Here is a 21,200-nt window from a genome sequence, read left to right on the forward strand (position 1 = left end):
TTTTTAAACTGTGCCATTCTCATGGTTTTAGAGGATGCACTCATGTCTGATTGCCTCGTATCATTGGTTAGGCATATTGTTTTTCAATGTATTTTATATGGTTTATTTTGAATCCCCAGCCCAACCTGTTACATTCAAACAAAAGCTAGGGAGCCAGGAGGCTGAGGAGGGGGACAATGTTACCCTGCACTGTGAGCTCTCTAAACCTGGAGTCCCTGTGGAATGGAGGAAGGGAACACAGGTGCTGAAGTCTGGAGAAAAGTACCAGCTGAAGCAGAAAGAATCTGTGAGTGAACTCCTGATCAGCAAACTAGTACCAGAGGACAGCGGAGACTACAGCTGTGTGTGTGGAGACCAGAAGACTACAGCCAGTCTCAATATTAAGGGTAGGAGGCAGATTGGTGTCATTGAATGGCCACTGTATGTTCCGCTGAAGTTGTTCTGTACTGTCTTTTTCACTGCCGTTATCAAGTTTCAAGTGTGATTCAGTAGATTATTTTCAAGAAGTTGGTTTGTTATAACGGCTTTGATTGTGTTGAGTAGTTGTCATCATGGCTTAAGGATCGGCATTCCGTCAACGGGACAGTTGTAAATCATGCAGCACGTTATGTCAAGATCGCAGATTTTAGAGAAACAACAGATGTCGGTACATATAATTATTTTATATCGGCTGAAAGCTTAAATTTTTGTTAATATAACTGCACTGTCCAATTTACAGTAGCTATTACTGCGGAAAAAAATGCCATGCTATTGTTTGAGGAGAGCTCCTAACAAAAAAAAACAGTTTTCACCGCAATAGGTTTGATACATTCACCTCTGAAGGTGAAATGTGTACTTACATTCGGAAATCTTGCTCTGATTTATCATCCAAAGGGTCCCAGAGATAACATGAAGTGTCATTTTGTTAGATAAAATCCTTTTTCATATCCTAAAAAGGTCCATATAGCATGCACGATCGATTTTGTTTTTCCACTCGTTCCATTTGCAAAGAAAGAAATCTGTGTAAATCTTACCCTAAACTTTGGTTTAACGAGTCAAATCACGTTCGTATCTATTCCGCTGAGAGCCTAGAAGGTAACAAGACTTCACTATATCATTAGGGGTGTAGTATATCCTATAGAACACCATATATGGTCAGAGAGCGATGCCCTCATGGCACGCCGATGACGTGGGCGGTCATCACTTGAACGACTGTTTCTTTGTCAAATAATCACCAATCGGGGTCAAACAAAGCTAGATAGATAGCCAATGAGCTGGGCTTTACGGGAGTATCCAGAAACCATGTATATCTTGTCAAATGTAGCTTTTAACCTTGTACGACAACATGCTTTTTCATTTTGGACCAAAATTATAAGGATATTCAGAGATATGAAGTTATGAAAACTGGTTGTTTTGCAAATGTTGAACTTATAATATGGCTACAAATACTTGGAAAGCTAAATCAAAGTCCAAGTATGTAGATTTGACGTTTTTCTTGCAGAAAATTGTAATATGAATGCGAATGTCTCCTTCATGATTTGCCCAAATGTTCCTGGGGACTTCACACTAAAAGTCTTGTAGTTCACTCATACTTCAAGTTATCCATCTGTAACTTTTCACATACACTGCTGTCATCTTGTGGACACTATCGGGATTACAACCAGAGTGATGGCTAGAACTTTGACCTTTCTCTTGCATTTCAAAGATGGTGGTAGAAAAAGACTGGTTAGTTTTTTCTTTGTATTTTCTTCTACCAGATCTATTGTGTTATATTCTCCTACATTCAATTCACATTTCCGCAAACTTCATCAGTGTTCCCTTTCAAATGGTACCAAGATAATGCATATCCTTGCTTCAGGGTCTGAGCTCCAGCCAGTTAGATTTGGCTATGTCATTTAGGCGAAAATTGAAAAAAAGGGGGCTATCCCTGAGATAAATGTTGTATATTTTATGATTCAGTGTCAGCAGCAAGTTCTGCAAGTTCTGCAATGCCAGTGCTTAAGCTTAGAAGTATTCCCAGCCATTTTCCTCTAACTGTCTCTGTGTGTTATCTGTCTCTGTGTGTTATCTGTCTCTGTCCAGTTGATCTTTGTGCCTTTGTAGTCTTGTGTGTCTTCATTGTGCTGATCATGTTGTTAGTCTTTGTTAGTGATCATTCTGTCTCTGTTTCTGTGTTTCGGTTCATTATTCAAGTATCTGCTTTTTAAACTGTGCCATTCTCATGATTTTAGAGGATGCACTCATGTCTGATTGCCTCGTATCATTGGTTAGGCATATTGTTTTTCAATGTATTTTATATGGTTTATTTTGAATCCCCAGCCCAACCTGTTACATTCAAACAAAAGCTAGGGAGCCAGGAGGCTGAGGAGGGGGACAATGTTACCCTGCACTGTGAGCTCTCTAAACCTGGAGTCCCTGTGGAATGGAGGAAGGGAACACAGGTGCTGAAGTCTGGAGAAAAGTACCAGCTGAAGCAGAAAGAATCTGTGAGTGAACTCCTGATCAGCAAAGTAGTACCAGAGGACAGTGGAGACTACAGCTGTGTGTGTGGAGACCAGAAGACTACAGCCAGTCTCAAGATTAAGGGTAGGAGGAAGACATGTTAACTATTTATCATACTCTATATGCAAAGCTGTTGTGCTTTCATCCCCGCGACGCCCTGTTACTGGTATGCAATGTTTGAAATGGAAGTTCAGTGTTTTGTCAAGCAGAATGTTATTTTTCTTTTTTTTAACATATGGGTGTCCAGCAATTGTTGATTATGATGTTCATTTATTGGTTGACTTTGGCATGTTTTAGGAAATGTTATTTGTGTCTTTTTGTTTGTATCTTTGTGTCTGTGGGTAGTCTGTTTCAGTGTTGTCTGTGTGTTTTTGTCTATATTGGTTTGAGTCATGGTGTTACAGATTGGTTGTTTCTATAATTTGTTGGTATTTGTATTGCTTTGTTCCTTGCTCCTTTGTGGGTGTTCCATTGACTATGCTACGGTGATTTTAGTTGTTCGTTTTTTAAAATAGTTTAATTCAAAACTAACCACCTAATGGTTCGTTTCCACAGCCCAACTAGTGACCTTCAAACACAAGCTGGAGAGCCAGGAGGCTGAGGAGGGGGACAATGTTACCCTGCACTGTGAGCTCTCTAAACCTGGAGTCCCTGTGGAATGGAGGAAGGGAACACAGGTGCTGAAGTCTGGAGAAAAGTACCAGATGAAGCAGAAAGAATCTGTGAGTGAACTCCTGATCAGCAAAGTGCTACCAGAGGACAGTGGAGACTACAGCTGTGTGTGTGGAGACCAGAAGACTACAGCCAGTCTCAATATTAAGGGTAGGAGGCAGATTGGTGTCATTGAATGGCCACTGTATGTTCCGCTGAAGTTGTTCTGTACTGTCTTTTTCACTGCCGTTATCAAGTTTCAAGTGTGATTCAGTAGATTATTTTCAAGAAGTTGGTTTGTTATAACGGCTTTGATTGTGTTGAGTAGTTGTCATCATGGCTTAAGGATCGGCATTCCGTCAACGGGACAGTTGTAAATCATGCAGCACGTTATGTCAAGATCGCAGATTTTAGAGAAACAACAGATGTCGGTACATATAATTATTTTATATCGGCTGAAAGCTTAAATTCTTGTTAATATAACTGCACTGTCCAATTTACAGTAGCTATTACTGCGAAAAAAATGCCATGCTATTGTTTGAGGAGAGCTCCTAACAAAAAAAAACTGTTTTCACCGCAATAGGTTTGATACGTTCACCTCTGAAGGTGAAATGTGTACTTACATTCGGAAATCTTGCTCTGATTTATCATCCAAAGGGTCCCAGAGATAACATGAAGTGTCATTTTGTTAGATAAAATCCTTTTTCATATCCTAAAAAGGTCCATATAGCATGCACGATCGATTTTGTTTTTCCACTCGTTCAATTTGCAAAGAAAGAAATATGTGTAAATCTTACCCTAAACTTTGGTTTAACGAGTCAAATCACGTTCGTATCTATTCCGCTGAGAGCCTAGAAGGTAACAAGACTTCACTATATCATTAGGGGTGTAGTATATCCTATAGAACACCATATATGGTCATAGAGCGATGCCCTCATGGCACGCCGATGACGTGGGCGGTCATCACTTGAACGACTGTATCTTTGTCAAATAATCACCAATCGGGGTCAAACAAAGCTAGATAGATAGCCAATGAGCTGGGCTTTACGGGAGTATCCAGAAACCATGTATATCTTGTCAAATGTAGCTTTTAACCTTGTACGACAACATGCTTTTTCATTTTGGACCAAAATTATAAGGATATTCAGAGATATGAAGTTATGAAAACTGGTTGTTTTGCAAATGTTGAACTTATAATATGGCTACAAATACTTGGAAAGCTAAATCAAAGTCCAAGTATATAGATTTGACGATTTTCTTGCAGAAAATTGTAATATGAATGCGAATGTCTCCTTCATGATTTGCCCAAATGTTCCTGGGGACTTCACACTAAAAGTCTTGTAGTTCACTCATACTTCAAGTTATCCATCTGTAACTTTTCACATACACTGCTGTCATCTTATGGACACTATCGGGGATACAACCAGAGTGATGGCTAGAACTTTGACCTTTCTCTTGCATTTCAAAGATGGTGGTAGAAAAAGACTGGTTAGTTTTTTCTTTGTATTTTCTTCTACCAGATCTATTGTGTTATATTCTCCTACATTCAATTCACATTTCCGCAAACTTCAAAGTGTTCCCTTTCAAATGGTACCAAGATAATGCATATCCTTGCTTCAGGGTCTGAGCTACAGCCAGTTAGATTTGGCTATGTCATTTAGGCGAAAATTGAAAAAAAGGGGGCTATCCCTGAGATAAATGTTGTATATTTTATGATTCAGTGTCAGCAGCAAGTTCTGCAAGTTCTGCAATGCCAGTGCTTAAGCTTAGAAGTATTCCCAGCCATTTTCCTCTAACTGTCTCTGTGTGTTATCTGTCTCTGTGTGTTATCTGTCTCTGTCCAGTTGATCTTTGTGCCTTTGTAGTCTTGTGTGTCTTCATTGTGCTGATCATGTTGTTAGTCTTTGTTAGTGATCATTCTGTCTCTGTTTCTGTGTTTCGGTTCATTATTCAAGTATCTGCTTTTTAAACTGTGCCATTCTCATGATTTTAGAGGATGCACTCATGTCTGATTGCCTCGTATCATTGGTTAGGCATATTGTTTTTCAATGTATTTTATATGGTTTATTTTGAATCCCCAGCCCAACCTGTTACATTCAAACAAAAGCTAGGGAGCCAGGAGGCTGAGGAGGGGGACAATGTTACCCTGCACTGTGAGCTCTCTAAACCTGGAGTCCCTGTGGAATGGAGGAAGGGAACACAGGTGCTGAAGTCTGGAGAAAAGTACCAGCTGAAGCAGAAAGAATCTGTGAGTGAACTCCTGATCAGCAAAGTAGTACCAGAGGACAGTGGAGACTACAGCTGTGTGTGTGGAGACCAGAAGACTACAGCCAGTCTCAAGATTAAGGGTAGGAGGAAGACATGTTAACTATTTATCATACTCTATATGCAAAGCTGTTGTGCTTTCATCCCCGCGACGCCCTGTTACTGGTATGCAATGTTTGAAATGGAAGTTCAGTGTTTTGTCAAGCAGAATGTTATTTTTTTTTTTTTAACATATGGGTGTCCAGCAATTGTTGATTATGATGTTCATTTATTGGTTGACTTTGGCATGTTTTAGGAAATGTTATTTGTGTCTTTTTGTTTGTATCTTTGTGTCTGTGGGTAGTCTGTTTCAGTGTTGTCTGTGTGTTTTTGTCTATATTGGTTTGAGTCATGGTGTTACAGATTGGTTGTTTCTATAATTTGTTGGTATTTGTATTGCTTTGTTCCTTGCTCCTTTGTGGGTGTTCCATTGACTATGCTACGGTGATTTTAGTTGTTCGTTTTTTAAAATAGTTTAATTCAAAACTAACCACCTAATGGTTCGTTTCCACAGCCCAACTAGTGACCTTCAAACACAAGCTGGAGAGCCAGGAGGCTGAGGAGGGGGACAATGTTACCCTGCACTGTGAGCTCTCTAAACCTGGAGTCCCTGTGGAATGGAGGAAGGGAACACAGGTGCTGAAGTCTGGAGAAAAGTACCAGATGAAGCAGAAAGAATCTGTGAGTGAACTCCTGATCAGCAAAGTGCTACCAGAGGACAGTGGAGACTACAGCTGTGTGTGTGGAGACCAGAAGACTACAGCCAGTCTCAATATTAAGGGTAGGAGGCAGATTGGTGTCATTGAATGGCCACTGTATGTTCCGCTGAAGTTGTTCTGTACTGTCTTTTTCACTGCCGTTATCAAGTTTCAAGTGTGATTCAGTAGATTATTTTCAAGAAGTTGGTTTGTTATAACGGCTTTGATTGTGTTGAGTAGTTGTCATCATGGCTTAAGGATCGGCATTCCGTCAACGGGACAGTTGTAAATCATGCAGCACGTTATGTCAAGATCGCAGATTTTAGAGAAACAACAGATGTCGGTACATATAATTATTTTATATCGGCTGAAAGCTTAAATTCTTGTTAATATAACTGCACTGTCCAATTTACAGTAGCTATTACTGCGAAAAAAAATGCCATGCTATTGTTTGAGGAGAGCTCCTAACAAAAAAAACTGTTTTCACCGCAATAGGTTTGATACGTTCACCTCTGAAGGTGAAATGTGTACTTACATTCGGAAATCTTGCTCTGATTTATCATCCAAAGGGTCCCAGAGATAACATGAAGTGTCATTTTGTTAGATAAAATCCTTTTTCATATCCTAAAAAGGTCCATATAGCATGCACGATCGATTTTGTTTTTCCACTCGTTCAATTTGCAAAGAAAGAAATATGTGTAAATCTTACCCTAAACTTTGGTTTAACGAGTCAAATCACGTTCGTATCTATTCCGCTGAGAGCCTAGAAGGTAACAAGACTTCACTATATCATTAGGGGTGTAGTATATCCTATAGAACACCATATATGGTCATAGAGCGATGCCCTCATGGCACGCCGATGACGTGGGCGGTCATCACTTGAACGACTGTATCTTTGTCAAATAATCACCAATCGGGGTCAAACAAAGCTAGATAGATAGCCAATGAGCTGGGCTTTACGGGAGTATCCAGAAACCATGTATATCTTGTCAAATGTAGCTTTTAACCTTGTACGACAACATGCTTTTTCATTTTGGACCAAAATTATAAGGATATTCAGAGATATGAAGTTATGAAAACTGGTTGTTTTGCAAATGTTGAACTTATAATATGGCTACAAATACTTGGAAAGCTAAATCAAAGTCCAAGTATATAGATTTGACGATTTTCTTGCAGAAAATTGTAATATGAATGCGAATGTCTCCTTCATGATTTGCCCAAATGTTCCTGGGGACTTCACACTAAAAGTCTTGTAGTTCACTCATACTTCAAGTTATCCATCTGTAACTTTTCACATACACTGCTGTCATCTTATGGACACTATCGGGGATACAACCAGAGTGATGGCTAGAACTTTGACCTTTCTCTTGCATTTCAAAGATGGTGGTAGAAAAAGACTGGTTAGTTTTTTCTTTGTATTTTCTTCTACCAGATCTATTGTGTTATATTCTCCTACATTCAATTCACATTTCCGCAAACTTCAAAGTGTTCCCTTTCAAATGGTACCAAGATAATGCATATCCTTGCTTCAGGGTCTGAGCTACAGCCAGTTAGATTTGGCTATGTCATTTAGGCGAAAATTTAAAAAAGGGGGCTATCCCTGAGATAAATGTTGTATGTTTTATGATTCAGTGTCAGCAGCAAGTTCTGCAAGTTGCCTGCAAATGCCAGTGCTTAAGCTTAGAAGTATTCCCAGCCATTTTTCTCTCTCTAACTGTCTCTGTGTGTTATCTGTCTCTGTGTGTTATCTGTCTCAGTCCAGTTGATCTTTGTGCCTTTGTAGTCTTGTGTGTCTTCATTGTGGTGATCATGTTGTTAGTCTTTGTTAGTGATCATTCTGTCTCTGTTTCTGTGTTTCGGTTCATTATTCAAGTATCTGCTTTTTAAACTGTGCCATTCTCATGGTTTTAGAGGATGCACTCATGTCTGATTGCCTCGTATCATTGGTTAGGCATATTGTTTTTCAATGTATTTTATATGGTTTATTTTGAATCCCCAGCCCAACCTGTTACATTCAAACAAAAGCTAGGGAGCCAGGAGGCTGAGGAGGGGGACAATGTTACCCTGCACTGTGAGCTCTCTAAACCTGGAGTCCCTGTGGAATGGAGGAAGGGAACACAGGTGCTGAAGTCTGGAGAAAAGTACCAGCTGAAGCAGAAAGAATCTGTGAGTGAACTCCTGATCAGCAAAGTAGTACCAGAGGACAGTGGAGACTACAGCTGTGTGTGTGGAGACCAGAAGACTACAGCCAGTCTCAAGATTAAGGGTAGGAGGAAGACATGTTAACTATTTATCATACTCTATATGCAAAGCTGTTGTGCTTTCATCCCCGCGACGCCCTGTTACTGGTATGCAATGTTTGAAATGGAAGTTCAGTGTTTTGTCAAGCAGAATGTATTTTTTTTTTTTTAACATATGGGTGTCCAGCAATTGTTGATTATGATGTTCATTTATTGGTTGACTTTGGCATGTTTTAGGAAATGTTATTTGTGTCTTTTTGTTTGTATCTTTGTGTCTGTGGGTAGTCTGTTTCAGTGTTGTCTGTGTGTTTTTGTCTATATTGGTTTGAGTCATGGTGTTACAGATTGGTTGTTTCTATAATTTGTTTGTATTTGTATTGCTTTGTTCCTTGCTCCTTTGTGGGTGTTCCATTGACTATGCTACGGTGATTTTAGTTGTTCGTTTTTTTAAATAGTTTAATTCAAAACTAACCACCTAATGGTTCGGTTCCACAGCCCAACTAGTGACCTTCAAACACAAACTGGAGAGCCAGGAGGCTGAGGAGGGGGACAATGTTACCCTGCACTGTGAGCTCTCTAAACCTGGAGTCCCTGTGGAATGGAGGAAGGGAACACAGGTGCTGAAGTCTGGAGAAAAGTACCAGATGAAGCAGATAGAATCTGTGAGTGAACTCCTGATCAGCAAAGTGCTACCAGAGGACAGTGGAGACTACAGCTGTGTGTGTGGAGACCAGAAGACTACAGCCAGTCTCAATATTAAGGGTAGGAGGCAGATTGGTGTCATTGAATGGCCACTGTATGTTCCGCTGAAGTTGTTCTGTACTGTCTTTTTCACTGCCGTTATCAAGTTTCAAGTGTGATTCAGTAGATTATTTTCAAGAAGTTGGTTTGTTATAACGGCTTTGATTGTGTTGAGTAGTTGTCATCATGGCTTAAGGATCAGCATTCCGTCAACGGGACAGTTGTAAATCATGCAGCACGTTATGTCAAGATCGCAGATTTTAGAGAAACAACAGATGTCGGTACATATAATTATTTTATATCGGCTGAAAGCTTAATTTTTGTTAATATAACTGCACTGTCCAATTTACAGTAGCTATTACTGCGGAAAAAAATGCCATGCTATTGTTTGAGGAGAGCTCCTAACAAAAAAAACAGTTTTCACCGCAATAGGTTTGATACATTCACCTCTGAAGGTGAAATGTGTACTTACATTCGGAAATCTTGCTCTGATTTATCATCCAAAGGGTCCCAGAGATAACATGAAGTGTCATTTTGTTAGATAAAATCCTTTTTCATATCCTAAAAAGGTCCATATAGCATGCACGATCGATTTTGTTTTTCCACTCGTTCAATTTGCAAAGAAAGAAATCTGTGTAAATCTTACCCTAAACTTTGGTTTAACGAGTCAAATCACGTTCGTATCTATTCCGCTGAGAGCCTAGAAGGTAACAAGACTTCACTATATCATTAGGGGTGTAGTATATCCTATAGAACACCATATATGGTCAGAGAGCGATGCCCTCATGGCACGCCGATGACGTGGGCGGTCATCACTTGAACGACTGTATCTTTGTCAAATAATCACCAATCGGGGTCAAACAAAGCTAGATAGATAGCCAATGAGCTGGGCTTTACGGGAGTATCCAGAAACCATGTATATCTTGTCAAATGTAGCTTTTAACCTTGTACGACAACATGCCTTTTCATTTTGGACCAAAATTATAAGGATATTCAGAGATATGAAGTTATGAAAACTGGTTGTTTTGCAAATGTTGAACTTATAATATGGCTACAAATACTTGGAAAGCTAAATCAAAGTCCAAGTATGTAGATTTGACGATTTTCTTGCAGAAAATTGTAATATGAATGCGAATGTCTCCTTCATGATTTGCCCAAATGTTCCTGGGGACTTCACACTAAAAGTCTTGTAGTTCACTCATACTTCAAGTTATCCATCTGTAACTTTTCACATACACTGCTGTCATCTTGTGGACACTATCGGGATTACAACCAGAGTGATGGCTAGAACTTTGACCTTTCTCTTGCATTTCAAAGATGGTGGTAGAAAAAGACTGGTTAGTTTTTTCTTTGTATTTTCTTCTACCAGATCTATTGTGTTATATTCTCCTACATTCAATTCACATTTCCGCAAACTTCAAAGTGTTCCCTTTCAAATGGTACCAAGATAATGCATATCCTTGCTTCAGGGTCTGAGCTACAGCCAGTTAGATTTGGCTATGTCATTTAGGCGAAAATTGAAAAAAAGGGGGCTATCCCTGAGATAAATGTTGTATATTTTATGATTCAGTGTCAGCAGCAAGTTCTGCAAGTTCTGCAATGCCAGTGCTTAAGCTTAGAAGTATTCCCAGCCATTTTCCTCTAACTGTCTCTGTGTGTTATCTGTCTCTGTGTGTTATCTGTCTCTGTCCAGTTGATCTTTGTGCCTTTGTAGTCTTGTGTGTCTTCATTGTGCTGATCATGTTGTTAGTCTTTGTTAGTGATCATTCTGTCTCTGTTTCTGTGTTTCGGTTCATTATTCAAGTATCTGCTTTTTAAACTGTGCCATTCTCATGATTTTAGAGGATGCACTCATGTCTGATTGCCTCGTATCATTGGTTAGGCATATTGTTTTTCAATGTATTTTATATGGTTTATTTTGAATCCCCAGCCCAACCTGTTACATTCAAACAAAAGCTAGGGAGCCAGGAGGCTGAGGAGGGGGACAATGTTACCCTGCACTGTGAGCTCTCTAAACCTGGAGTCCCTGTGGAATGGAGGAAGGGAACACAGGTGCTGAAGTCTGGAGAAAAGTACCAGCTGAAGCAGAAAGAATCTGTGAGTGAACTCCTGATCAGCAAACTAGTACCAGAGGACAGTGGAGACTACAGCTGTGTGTGTGGAGACCAGAAGACTACAGCCAGTCTCAAGATTAAGGGTAGGAGGAAGACATGTTAACTATTTATCATACTCTATATGCAAAGCTGTTGTGCTTTCATCCCCGTGACGCCCTGTTACTGGTATGCAATGTTTGAAATGGAAGTTCAGTGTTTTGTCAAGCAGAATGTATTTTTTTTTTTTTTTAACATATGGGTGTCCAGCAATTGTTGATTATGATGTTCATTTATTGGTTGACTTTGGCATGTTTTAGGAAATGTTATTTGTGTCTTTTTGTTTGTATCTTTGTGTCTGTGGGTAGTCTGTTTCAGTGTTGTCTGTGTGTTTTTGTCTATATTGGTTTGAGTCATGGTGTTACAGATTGGTTGTTTCTATAATTTGTTTGTATTTGTATTGCTTTGTTCCTTGCTCCTTTGTGGGTGTTCCATTGACTATGCTACGGTGATTTTAGTTGTTCGTTTTTTTAAATAGTTTAATTCAAAACTAACCACCTAATGGTTCGGTTCCACAGCCCAACTAGTGACCTTCAAACACAAGCTGGAGAGCCAGGAGGCTGAGGAGGGGGACAATGTTACCCTGCACTGTGAGCTCTCTAAACCTGGAGTCCCTGTGGAATGGAGGAAGGGAACACAGGTGCTGAAGTCTGGAGAAAAGTACCAGATGAAGCAGAAAGAATCTGTGAGTGAACTCCTGATCAGCAAAGTGCTACCAGAGGACAGTGGAGACTACAGCTGTGTGTGTGGAGACCAGAAGACTACAGCCAGTCTCAATATTAAGGGTAGGAGGCAGATTGGTGTCATTGAATGGCCACTGTATGTTCCGCTGAAGTTGTTCTGTACTGTCTTTTTCACTGCCGTTATCAAGTTTCAAGTGTGATTCAGTAGATTATTTTCAAGAAGTTGGTTTGTTATAACGGCTTTGATTGTGTTGAGTAGTTGTCATCATGGCTTAAGGATCAGCATTCCGTCAACGGGACAGTTGTAAATCATGCAGCACGTTATGTCAAGATCGCAGATTTTAGAGAAACAACAGATGTCGGTACATATAATTATTTTATATCGGCTGAAAGCTTAATTTTTGTTAATATAACTGCACTGTCCAATTTACAGTGGCTATTACTGCGGAAAAAAATGCCATGCTATTGTTTGAGGAGAGCTCCTAACAAAAAAAAACAGTTTTCACCGCAATAGGTTTGATACATTCACCTCTGAAGGTGAAATGTGTACTTACATTCGGAAATCTTGCTCTGATTTATCATCCAAAGGGTCCCAGAGATAACATGAAGTGTCATTTTGTTAGATAAAATCCTTTTTCATATCCTAAAAAGGTCCATATAGCATGCACGATCGATTTTGTTTTTCCACTCGTTCAATTTGCAAAGAAAGAAATCTGTGTAAATCTTACCCTAAACTTTGGTTTAACGAGTCAAATCACGTTCGTATCTATTCCGCTGAGAGCCTAGAAGGTAACAAGACTTCACTATATCATTAGGGGTGTAGTATATCCTATAGAACACCATATATGGTCAGAGAGCGATGCCCTCATGGCACGCCGATGACGTGGGCGGTCATCACTTGAACGACTGTATCTTTGTCAAATAATCACCAATCGGGGTCAAACAAAGCTAGATAGATAGCCAATGAGCTGGGCTTTACGGGAGTATCCAGAAACCATGTATATCTTGTCAAATGTAGCTTTTAACCTTGTACGACAACATGCCTTTTCATTTTGGACCAAAATTATAAGGATATTCAGAGATATGAAGTTATGAAAACTGGTTGTTTTGCAAATGTTGAACTTATAATATGGCTACAAATACTTGGAAAGCTAAATCAAAGTCCAAGTATGTAGATTTGACGATTTTCTTGCAGAAAATTGTAATATGAATGCGAATGTCTCCTTCATGATTTGCCCAAATGTTCCTGGGGACTTCACACTAAAAGTCTTGTAGTTCACTCATACTTCAAGTTATCCATCTGTAACTTTTCACATACACTGCTGTCATCTTGTGGACACTATCGGGATTACAACCAGAGTGATGGCTAGAACTTTGACCTTTCTCTTGCATTTCAAAGATGGTGGTAGAAAAAGACTGGTTAGTTTTTTCTTTGTATTTTCTTCTAACAGATCTATTGTGTTATATTCTCCTACATTCAATTCACATTTCCGCAAACTTCAAAGTGTTCCCTTTCAAATGGTACCAAGATAATGCATATCCTTGCTTCAGGGTCTGAGCTCCAGCCAGTTAGATTTGGCTATGTCATTTAGGCGAAAATTGAAAAAAAGGGGGCTATCCCTGAGATAAATGTTGTATATTTTATGATTCAGTGTCAGCAGCAAGTTCTGCAAGTTCTGCAATGCCAGTGCTTAAGCTTAGAAGTATTCCCAGCCATTTTCCTCTAACTGTCTCTGTGTGTTATCTGTCTCTGTGTGTTATCTGTCTCTGTCCAGTTAATCTTTGTGCCTTTGTAGTCTTGTGTGTCTTCATTGTGCTGATCATGTTGTTAGTCTTTGTTAGTGATCATTCTGTCTCTGTTTCTGTGTTTCGGTTCATTATTCAAGTATCTGCTTTTTAAACTGTGCCATTCTCATGATTTTAGAGGATGCACTCATGTCTGATTGCCTCGTATCATTGGTTAGGCATATTGTTTTTCAATGTATTTTATATGGTTTATTTTGAATCCCCAGCCCAACCTGTTACATTCAAACAAAAGCTAGGGAGCCAGGAGGCTGAGGAGGGGGACAATGTTACCCTGCACTGTGAGCTCTCTAAACCTGGAGTCCCTGTGGAATGGAGGAAGGGAACACAGGTGCTGAAGTCTGGAGAAAAGTACCAGCTGAAGCAGAAAGAATCTGTGAGTGAACTCCTGATCAGCAAACTAGTACCAGAGGACAGTGGAGACTACAGCTGTGTGTGTGGAGACCAGAAGACTACAGCCAGTCTCAAGATTAAGGGTAGGAGGAAGACATGTTAACTATTTATCATACTCTATATGCAAAGCTGTTGTGCTTTCATCCCCGCGACGCCCTGTTACTGGTATGCAATGTTTGAAATGGAAGTTCAGTGTTTTGTCAAGCAGAAAGTTTTTTTCTTTTTTTTAACATATGGGTGTCCAGCAATTGTTGATTATGATGTTCATTTATTGGTTGACTTTGGCATGTTTTAGGAAATGTTATGTGTGTCTTTTTGTTTGTATCTTTGTGTCTGTGGGTAGTCTGTTTCAGTGTTGTCTGTGTGTTTTTGTCTATATTGGTTTGAGTCATGGTGTTTCAGATTGGTTGTTTCTATAATTTGTTGGTATTTGTATTGCTTTGTTCCTTGCTCCTTTGTGGGTGTTCCATTGACTATGCTACGGTGATTTTAGTTGTTCGTTTTTTAAAATAGTTTAATTCAAAACTAACCACCTAATGGTTCGGTTCCACAGCCCAACTAGTGACCTTCAAACACAAGCTGGAGAGCCAGGAGGCTGAGGAGGGGGACAATGTTACCCTGCACTGTGAGCTCTCTAAACCTGGAGTCCCTGTGGAATGGAGGAAGGGAACACAGGTGCTGAAGTCTGGAGAAAAGTACCAGCTGAAGCAGAAAGAATCTGTGAGTGAACTCCTGATCAGCAAAGTGCTACCAGAGGACAGTGGGGACTACAGCTGTGTGTGTGGAGACCAGAAGACTACAGCCAGTCTCAAGATTAAGGGTAAGAGAAAATTGATACATTCAGAAGTGCCTTTGTCACTTAATACATTTTAATTGAATATCACAAAAATGTTCTTATGTTCACAGTTGTAACCTTTGTTGTACTGTATTGAATGTTGTCTTCAAATTCATTATTTGTTTCTGTTTGTTTCTGTCATTTTATATGTGTTTTGAAATGGAGGAATGGTGAAGGCAAATAACGTTTTACTAAAATAAGGACAAATATTCAGGAAATTGCTACATATCACCTTGATGCATTTGAACGACAGTTGGGTTGGGCTTCATATTTGCCATTCATTTATTGAGCAAGTGACATTGTTGAGTACAAACACTGTTATCTCTATGTATTCTTCCTCATGGTCAATTCATATGGGATGATATATGGGTCAACTTGAATCCCATCATATTTTTATTTATTTATTTATTTTCACCTTTATTTAACCAGGTAGGCAAGTTGAGAACAAGTTCTAATTTACAATTGCGACCTGGCCAAGATAAAGCAAAGCAGTTCGACACATACAATAACACAGAGTTACACATGGAGTAAAACAAACATACAGTCAATAATAGTAGTAGAAAGATAAGTCTATATACAATGTGAGCAAATGAGGTGAGATAAGGGAGGTAAAGGCAAAAAAAGGCCACGGTGGCAAAGTAAATACAATATAGCAAGTAAAACACTGGAATGGTAGATTTGTAGTGGAAGAAAGTCCAAAGTAGAAATATAAATATTGAGGTGCAAAGGAGCAAAATAAATAAATAAATACAGTAGGGGAAGAGGTAGTTGTTAGGGCTAAATTATAGATGGGCTATGTACAGGTGCAGTGATCTGTGAGCTGCTCTGACAGCTGGTGCTTAAAGCTAGTGAGGGAGATAAGTGTTTCCAGTTTCAGAGATTTTTGTAGTTCGTTCCAGTCATTGGCAGCAGAGAACTGGAAGGAGAGACGGCCAAAGGAGGATATTGTGAAAAGCTTTCCACCATCGTAGCCCTAAAGGGTGAATGTTACGCCAGCTGTGTTCTTAGTAGACTTTCAGTTATATTGTTTGCCTTGCCATTCAAAGTTGGATGTTTTATCATAGCTGTGAAGCCCCCAGCTACCCCAATTTCCCCCAAACAAGAGCCTCCAAAGCAGGATACCAAACTGGAAAAAGGTAGGGAGGGGAGTGGACATGGAGAACGGTTTGGTTGTCTGCTTTCACTTGCCATATGTGCAGTTTGCCTTGCTGCTTGGTCCTGATGATGATGTTGATAGTCTTCGACGTCCTTTTACAGTGAGTGCATATGTCACTATGCTGCAGGTTTCTTGTGGTTTGTTTGTGCCACTGTTTGTTGAGCTAAAAAAAGGAAATAAGATGGGCATCTTTTTTAAATTTGGATCAGTGTCGTAAGCTGCTCTCTGTGTTCTGTTTGCAGTCAATCCACATGTTCTTGAGTCTTTGCTCCGTTACTTCCGCTGTTCACAGTTTTAAAGAAATCTCTTTATTTAAGACTTGTGTGGTTCGTCCTTTGTTGCCAGTTGGTTCGGTATATCCCTCTGTTGGCTGTTTTTCTGTTACGGTCGATCTTGTCATCAAAGGTTTGGTTATGAGGTTTTGTATTCGAAGTTCAATGTTTTAATCGCAGCTCTGAAGCCTTCAGCTCTTCCAGTAACTCCCAAACAGGAGGAGCCACAGAAGGAGGAGGCCAAAAGGGAAGAAGGTAGGGAAGGACAAGGAGATCACGTTTGGTGTACTGCTTGGCCCTCTGTCTTCATGGTATGTCTGTAAGTGTTTTGTTGCTGTTAGTTTGTGCCGCTGTTGAATATTTTACTGTATGAGGGAAGATTTCTTCTCCTGCTTTATTTGTTGTACATACTCTGGATGACTACATACTCTGGATGTCGAATGATCTGAGGCGTTCTCTCTGTAGAGCTTTTTATCTGTAAGTTAATGTCAGGCTATGTGCCAGGTGTCAAGTCGTGTGGGCATTACTATATTCTTTATGGTTGCTAATGTATGCTCCAGCCATGTTGTCTGATGGTTTTCAGTTACTTTATTTGTTGCGCATATTCTGGATACCGACTAGTTTGAATCATCTGAGTTACAGTTGTAATTTTATATTTCTAGTGTTTCTAGAGACATGTATCTGAGGTATCTCTCAGATACCTCATCTCTACAGATTGTGCTCCGTCTCCTCTGTCAATCAAGGGCGTAGGGCGGTACTATTATAGTAATTTGCTTCTGATTAGCCAGATGTAGTTTGTTTTATCTGTCAAGAATAAACCCTTAACCAGGTTATAACTGAGCCTTAGAAACAGATATATACTACAGATAGTGTTTATTGCTGGGGTCCATCTTTCTATGTTTTAGTGTGTATGTAAACCTTGTCTGTTCACAATGTCACTTTAGCTTAGTGGCCTGTCCTTGTTTTGGAGTCTCTGAAATGTTTCAACCCCCAGCTCCTCCAGCCACTTCCAAACAACAGGAAACCAAAGAGCCCCAGAAGGCAACCGCAGAAAAGAAAACTGCAGTAGAAGCCCATGGTAGGACGAGATGAGATATGCTCTCTGTTGAGATCATTCTGGAGTTTAGCTATAGAATATTGAGTTATTACGGTGTTTTGTCGTAGCATTGAAGACTACTGTTCCTGCTGCCCCCAAACCAGAACCCCAGAAGGAGACAGTTGAAAATACAAATATTTCTGGTTACTTGTTGAAGAATGTTTCGTTTTTTAAATTTTTATTTCACCTTTAGGTAGGCTAGTTGAGAACAAGTTATCATTTGCAACTGCTGCCTGGCCAAGATAAAGCAAAGCAGTTCGACACATACAACAACACAGAGTTTCACATGGAATAAACAAACATACAATCAATAATACAGTAGAAGAATCGATATGCTTTCATGTGCAAATGAGGTAGGATAAGAGAGGTAAGGCAATAAATAGCCCATGGTGGCAAAGTAATTACAATATAGCAATTAAACACTGGAATGGTAGAAGATGAATGTGCAAGTAGAGATACTGGGGTGCAAAGGAGCAAGATAAATAAATAAATACAGTATGGGGATGAGGTAGATTGGATGGGCTATTTACAGATGAGCTATGTACAGGTGCAGTGATCTGTGAGCTGCTCTGACAGCTGGTGCTTAAAGCTAGTGAGGGAGGTAAGAGTCTCCAGCTTCAGAGATTTTTGCAGTTCATTCCAGTCATTGGCAGCAGAGAACTGGAAGGAGAGGCGGCCAAAGGAAGAATTGGCTTTGGGGGTGACCAGTGAGATATACCTGCTGGAGAGCGTGCTATGGGTGGGTGCTGCTATGGTGACCAGTGAGCTGAGATAAGGTGGGGCTTTACATAGCAAAGACTTGTAGATGACCTGGAGCCAGTGGGTTTGGCGACGAGTATGAAGCGAGGGCCAGCCAACGAGAGCATACAGGTCGCAGTGGTGGGTAGTATATGGGGCTTTGGTGACAAACCGGATGTCACTGTGATAGACTGCATCCAATTTGCTGAGTAGAGTGTTGGAGGCTATTTTGTAAATAGTTATTATGGTGTTTTGTAATAGTCTCTAAGCCTGCGGCCCTATTGCTCCTGCCACGCCCAAAACGGAGCCTCAGAAGGAGACAGTAGAGAAGAAGTCCATGGTAGAAGCCTCTGGTAGAAAAAGATGAGCTACACTATTTATGCAAAAGTATGTGGACACGCCTTCAAATTAGTGGATTTGGCTATTTCAGCCACACCCGTTTCTGACAGGTGTATAAAATTGAGCACACAGCCATGCAATCTCCATAGACAAACCTTAGCAGTAGAATGACCTTACTGAAGAGCTCAGTGACTTTCAACGTGGCACAGTCATAGGATGCCACCTTTCCAACAAGTCAGTTTGTCAGATTTCTGCCCTGCTAGAGCTGCCGGGGTCAACTGTAAGGGCTGTTATTGTGAAGTGGAAACATCTAGGAGCAACAACGACTCAGCTGCGATGTGGTACAGTAGGCCACACAAGCTCACAGAACGGGACCACCGAGTGCTGAACAACACTCACTTCCGAGTTCCAAACTGCCTTTGGAAGCAATGTCAGCACCAGAACTGTTAGTCGGGAGCTTCATGAAATGGGTTTCCATGGCCGAGCAGGGCTCTTTTTCATGGTTCGGGCTAGGCCCCTTAGTTCCAGTGAAGGGAAATCTTAACACTACAACATACAATGACATTCTAGACGATTCTGTGCTTCCAACTTTGTGGCAACAGTTTGGGGAAGGCCATTTCCTGTTTCAGCATGACAATGCCCCCATGCACAAAGCGAGGTGCATACAGAAATGGTTTGTCGAGATCGGTATGGAAGAACTTGACTGGCCTCATAGAGCCCTGACATCAACCCCATTGAACACCTTTGGGTTGAATTGGAAAGCCGACTGCGAGCCAGGCCTAATCGCCCAACATCAGTGCCCGACCTCAGTATCGCTCTTGTGGCTGAACGGAAGCAAGTCCCCGCAGCAATGTTCCAACATCTGGTGGAAAGTCTTCCCAGAAGAGTGGAGGCTGTTATAGCAGCAGAGGGGGAACCAACTCCATATTAATGCCCATGAGTTTGGAATGAGATGTTCGATGAGCAGGTTTCCACATATTTTTTATCATGTGGTGTATCTCTTGTCCGTTGAGCTCATACCTTTTTTTCTAGCGGGTAAATGTTGTAGTCACATGAACTGCTGCTCTTTTGTCAATCTGTTCAAGTGAACATTTGTGGCTTTAGCATTGTGCGGCTCATTTTTTGCTGGTCTTTTGCTGAATTCTCTTAGCCTGCTGCTCCTACCACCGCTAAACCGGAACCCCAGAAGGAGGAGACTGTACAAAAAAGACAGATCTATTGCCTGTTGAACTCATAATCTACCTGTGCATTGTGTTGCAGTCACATAGGATCTGGTGCTCTTAGGCCAATCTTTTCAGGCAAACTTAATAAGCTGTTTTATCATTGTGGCTCATTTTCTAGGTCTCTGCTTAATTTTGTGGTCTTGTCCAGGTGTTGAAGTTAAGTTAAGGCTACCTCCCGAATTCGCTACATTGGTGCCCGAAGTGGGATGGCACCCCTGAGACCATTGGAGAGGTGTGTACACGTGAGGGACTTGGTATAGAGAAGCGTGGGGACACACTCTCCCAAAGGAAGGGGGTAATGTAGCGACCTCAAAGGATATATACTTTTTTTTTAAATGTATGTCTCTGAGCGATGTTCTATCGATTCCCAGGGTCATTTCATGTTTTCATGTGTATCTGAGCTATTGCCGTTCAAGCAGGTAGAAATTCGACCAGTATGACGTAGCATTACAATAAAGCTGCTTTCACCACACTGGAAGTTAATAGAAATATGACTTTGAGATCACGAAAACGTCTATCATACATGTTAGATTTCAAAACTAGCCAATGTCATAATGCGGGAGGTTATCTTCTCTCGAATGAGCCATTGATCATATTTCTCTGATATTCCTACCTCGAGGGATGTAATTTAACAGATGGTCCACCATATTTCTCCTACAGTATTTGTCTGCCTCTTCAGTCCAGAGTTCATGGTGTCATTGCATGGCCGTTGTAAATGTCAGGCTCCACTCTGTGCGACATATCAACCTGCTGGTTGAACATGGTGAGATTGTAGACTCCTAAATTGATATTGCAGTTTTAGGCGATTTTACAACTAGCTACTTCACATGCTGATATTTACTTTGGTATTATTGTGTGTAGCTACAGTTGCTTGCTAGCTAGCTTACTAGCTTGCTAGCTAGCCAGACAGCCCATAAAGAGAGCATTGCATTGTGGGTTGTATAGTCGACTTGAGCTGCAACAGATTTCCACAATGATTTTCACATCTTGCTATTATAACGACAAAATAAAACAATGGTTCACAAAAACAAATATCTCACATATTACTGTTATTTAACATTGTAAAATGAAGGAATTTGTGGTTTTGGGTGGATTTGTCCTTTAACCCAACACCTAGCGACACCCTCAAGGAGTTTGACCTCTTGGCGTAACGGTTAAGGTATAGGTTTGACGGGCGCTGGACCTGAGTTCGAGTCGAGGCTACCCCCAAATTCACTACAGTATGTAGGGGAATGTGGGGTAAGTTGAGCCAAAGGGTTAAGTTAAGCCACCCTTTTTTTTCATGATGCTTGTATCTAAACCAAAGTAAATCATTTTAAGATTGTTCTATATATCAGTTGGGGTCTCTATAAGCTTCAATATGAGGTCTTAAACCTAACATGGAAGTGGATCCTTGT

The 21,200-nt window shown here is 40.4% G+C and overlaps 1 protein-coding gene across 13 annotated transcripts in view; it reads left to right on the forward strand.

The window, feature by feature from the left end:
* The window catches only part of obscnb (obscurin, cytoskeletal calmodulin and titin-interacting RhoGEF b), a 116,408-nt gene that overhangs the window by 50,596 nt on the left and 44,612 nt on the right, over window positions 1-21,200 (forward strand). For 7 of the 13 annotated variants that reach the window (XM_045714736.1, XM_045714737.1, XM_045714745.1 and 4 more), the window contains 11 exons: window positions 120-386; window positions 2,299-2,565; window positions 3,037-3,303; window positions 5,214-5,480; window positions 5,951-6,217; window positions 8,134-8,400; window positions 8,870-9,136; window positions 11,046-11,312; window positions 11,784-12,050; window positions 13,961-14,227; window positions 14,698-14,964. In XM_045714736.1, the coding sequence (XP_045570692.1) occupies window positions 120-386; window positions 2,299-2,565; window positions 3,037-3,303; window positions 5,214-5,480; window positions 5,951-6,217; window positions 8,134-8,400; window positions 8,870-9,136; window positions 11,046-11,312; window positions 11,784-12,050; window positions 13,961-14,227; window positions 14,698-14,964 (2,937 nt within the window). The remainder of the gene's footprint in view (window positions 1-119; window positions 387-2,298; window positions 2,566-3,036; window positions 3,304-5,213; window positions 5,481-5,950; window positions 6,218-8,133; window positions 8,401-8,869; window positions 9,137-11,045; window positions 11,313-11,783; window positions 12,051-13,960; window positions 14,228-14,697; window positions 14,965-21,200) is intronic. The other 6 variants (XM_045714744.1, XM_045714747.1, XM_045714743.1 and 3 more) reach the window with 5 other exon arrangements.

Source organism: Salmo salar, chromosome ssa03, assembly GCF_905237065.1.
Source record: "Salmo salar chromosome ssa03, Ssal_v3.1, whole genome shotgun sequence".
Taxonomy (NCBI): Eukaryota; Metazoa; Chordata; class Actinopteri; order Salmoniformes; family Salmonidae; genus Salmo; species Salmo salar.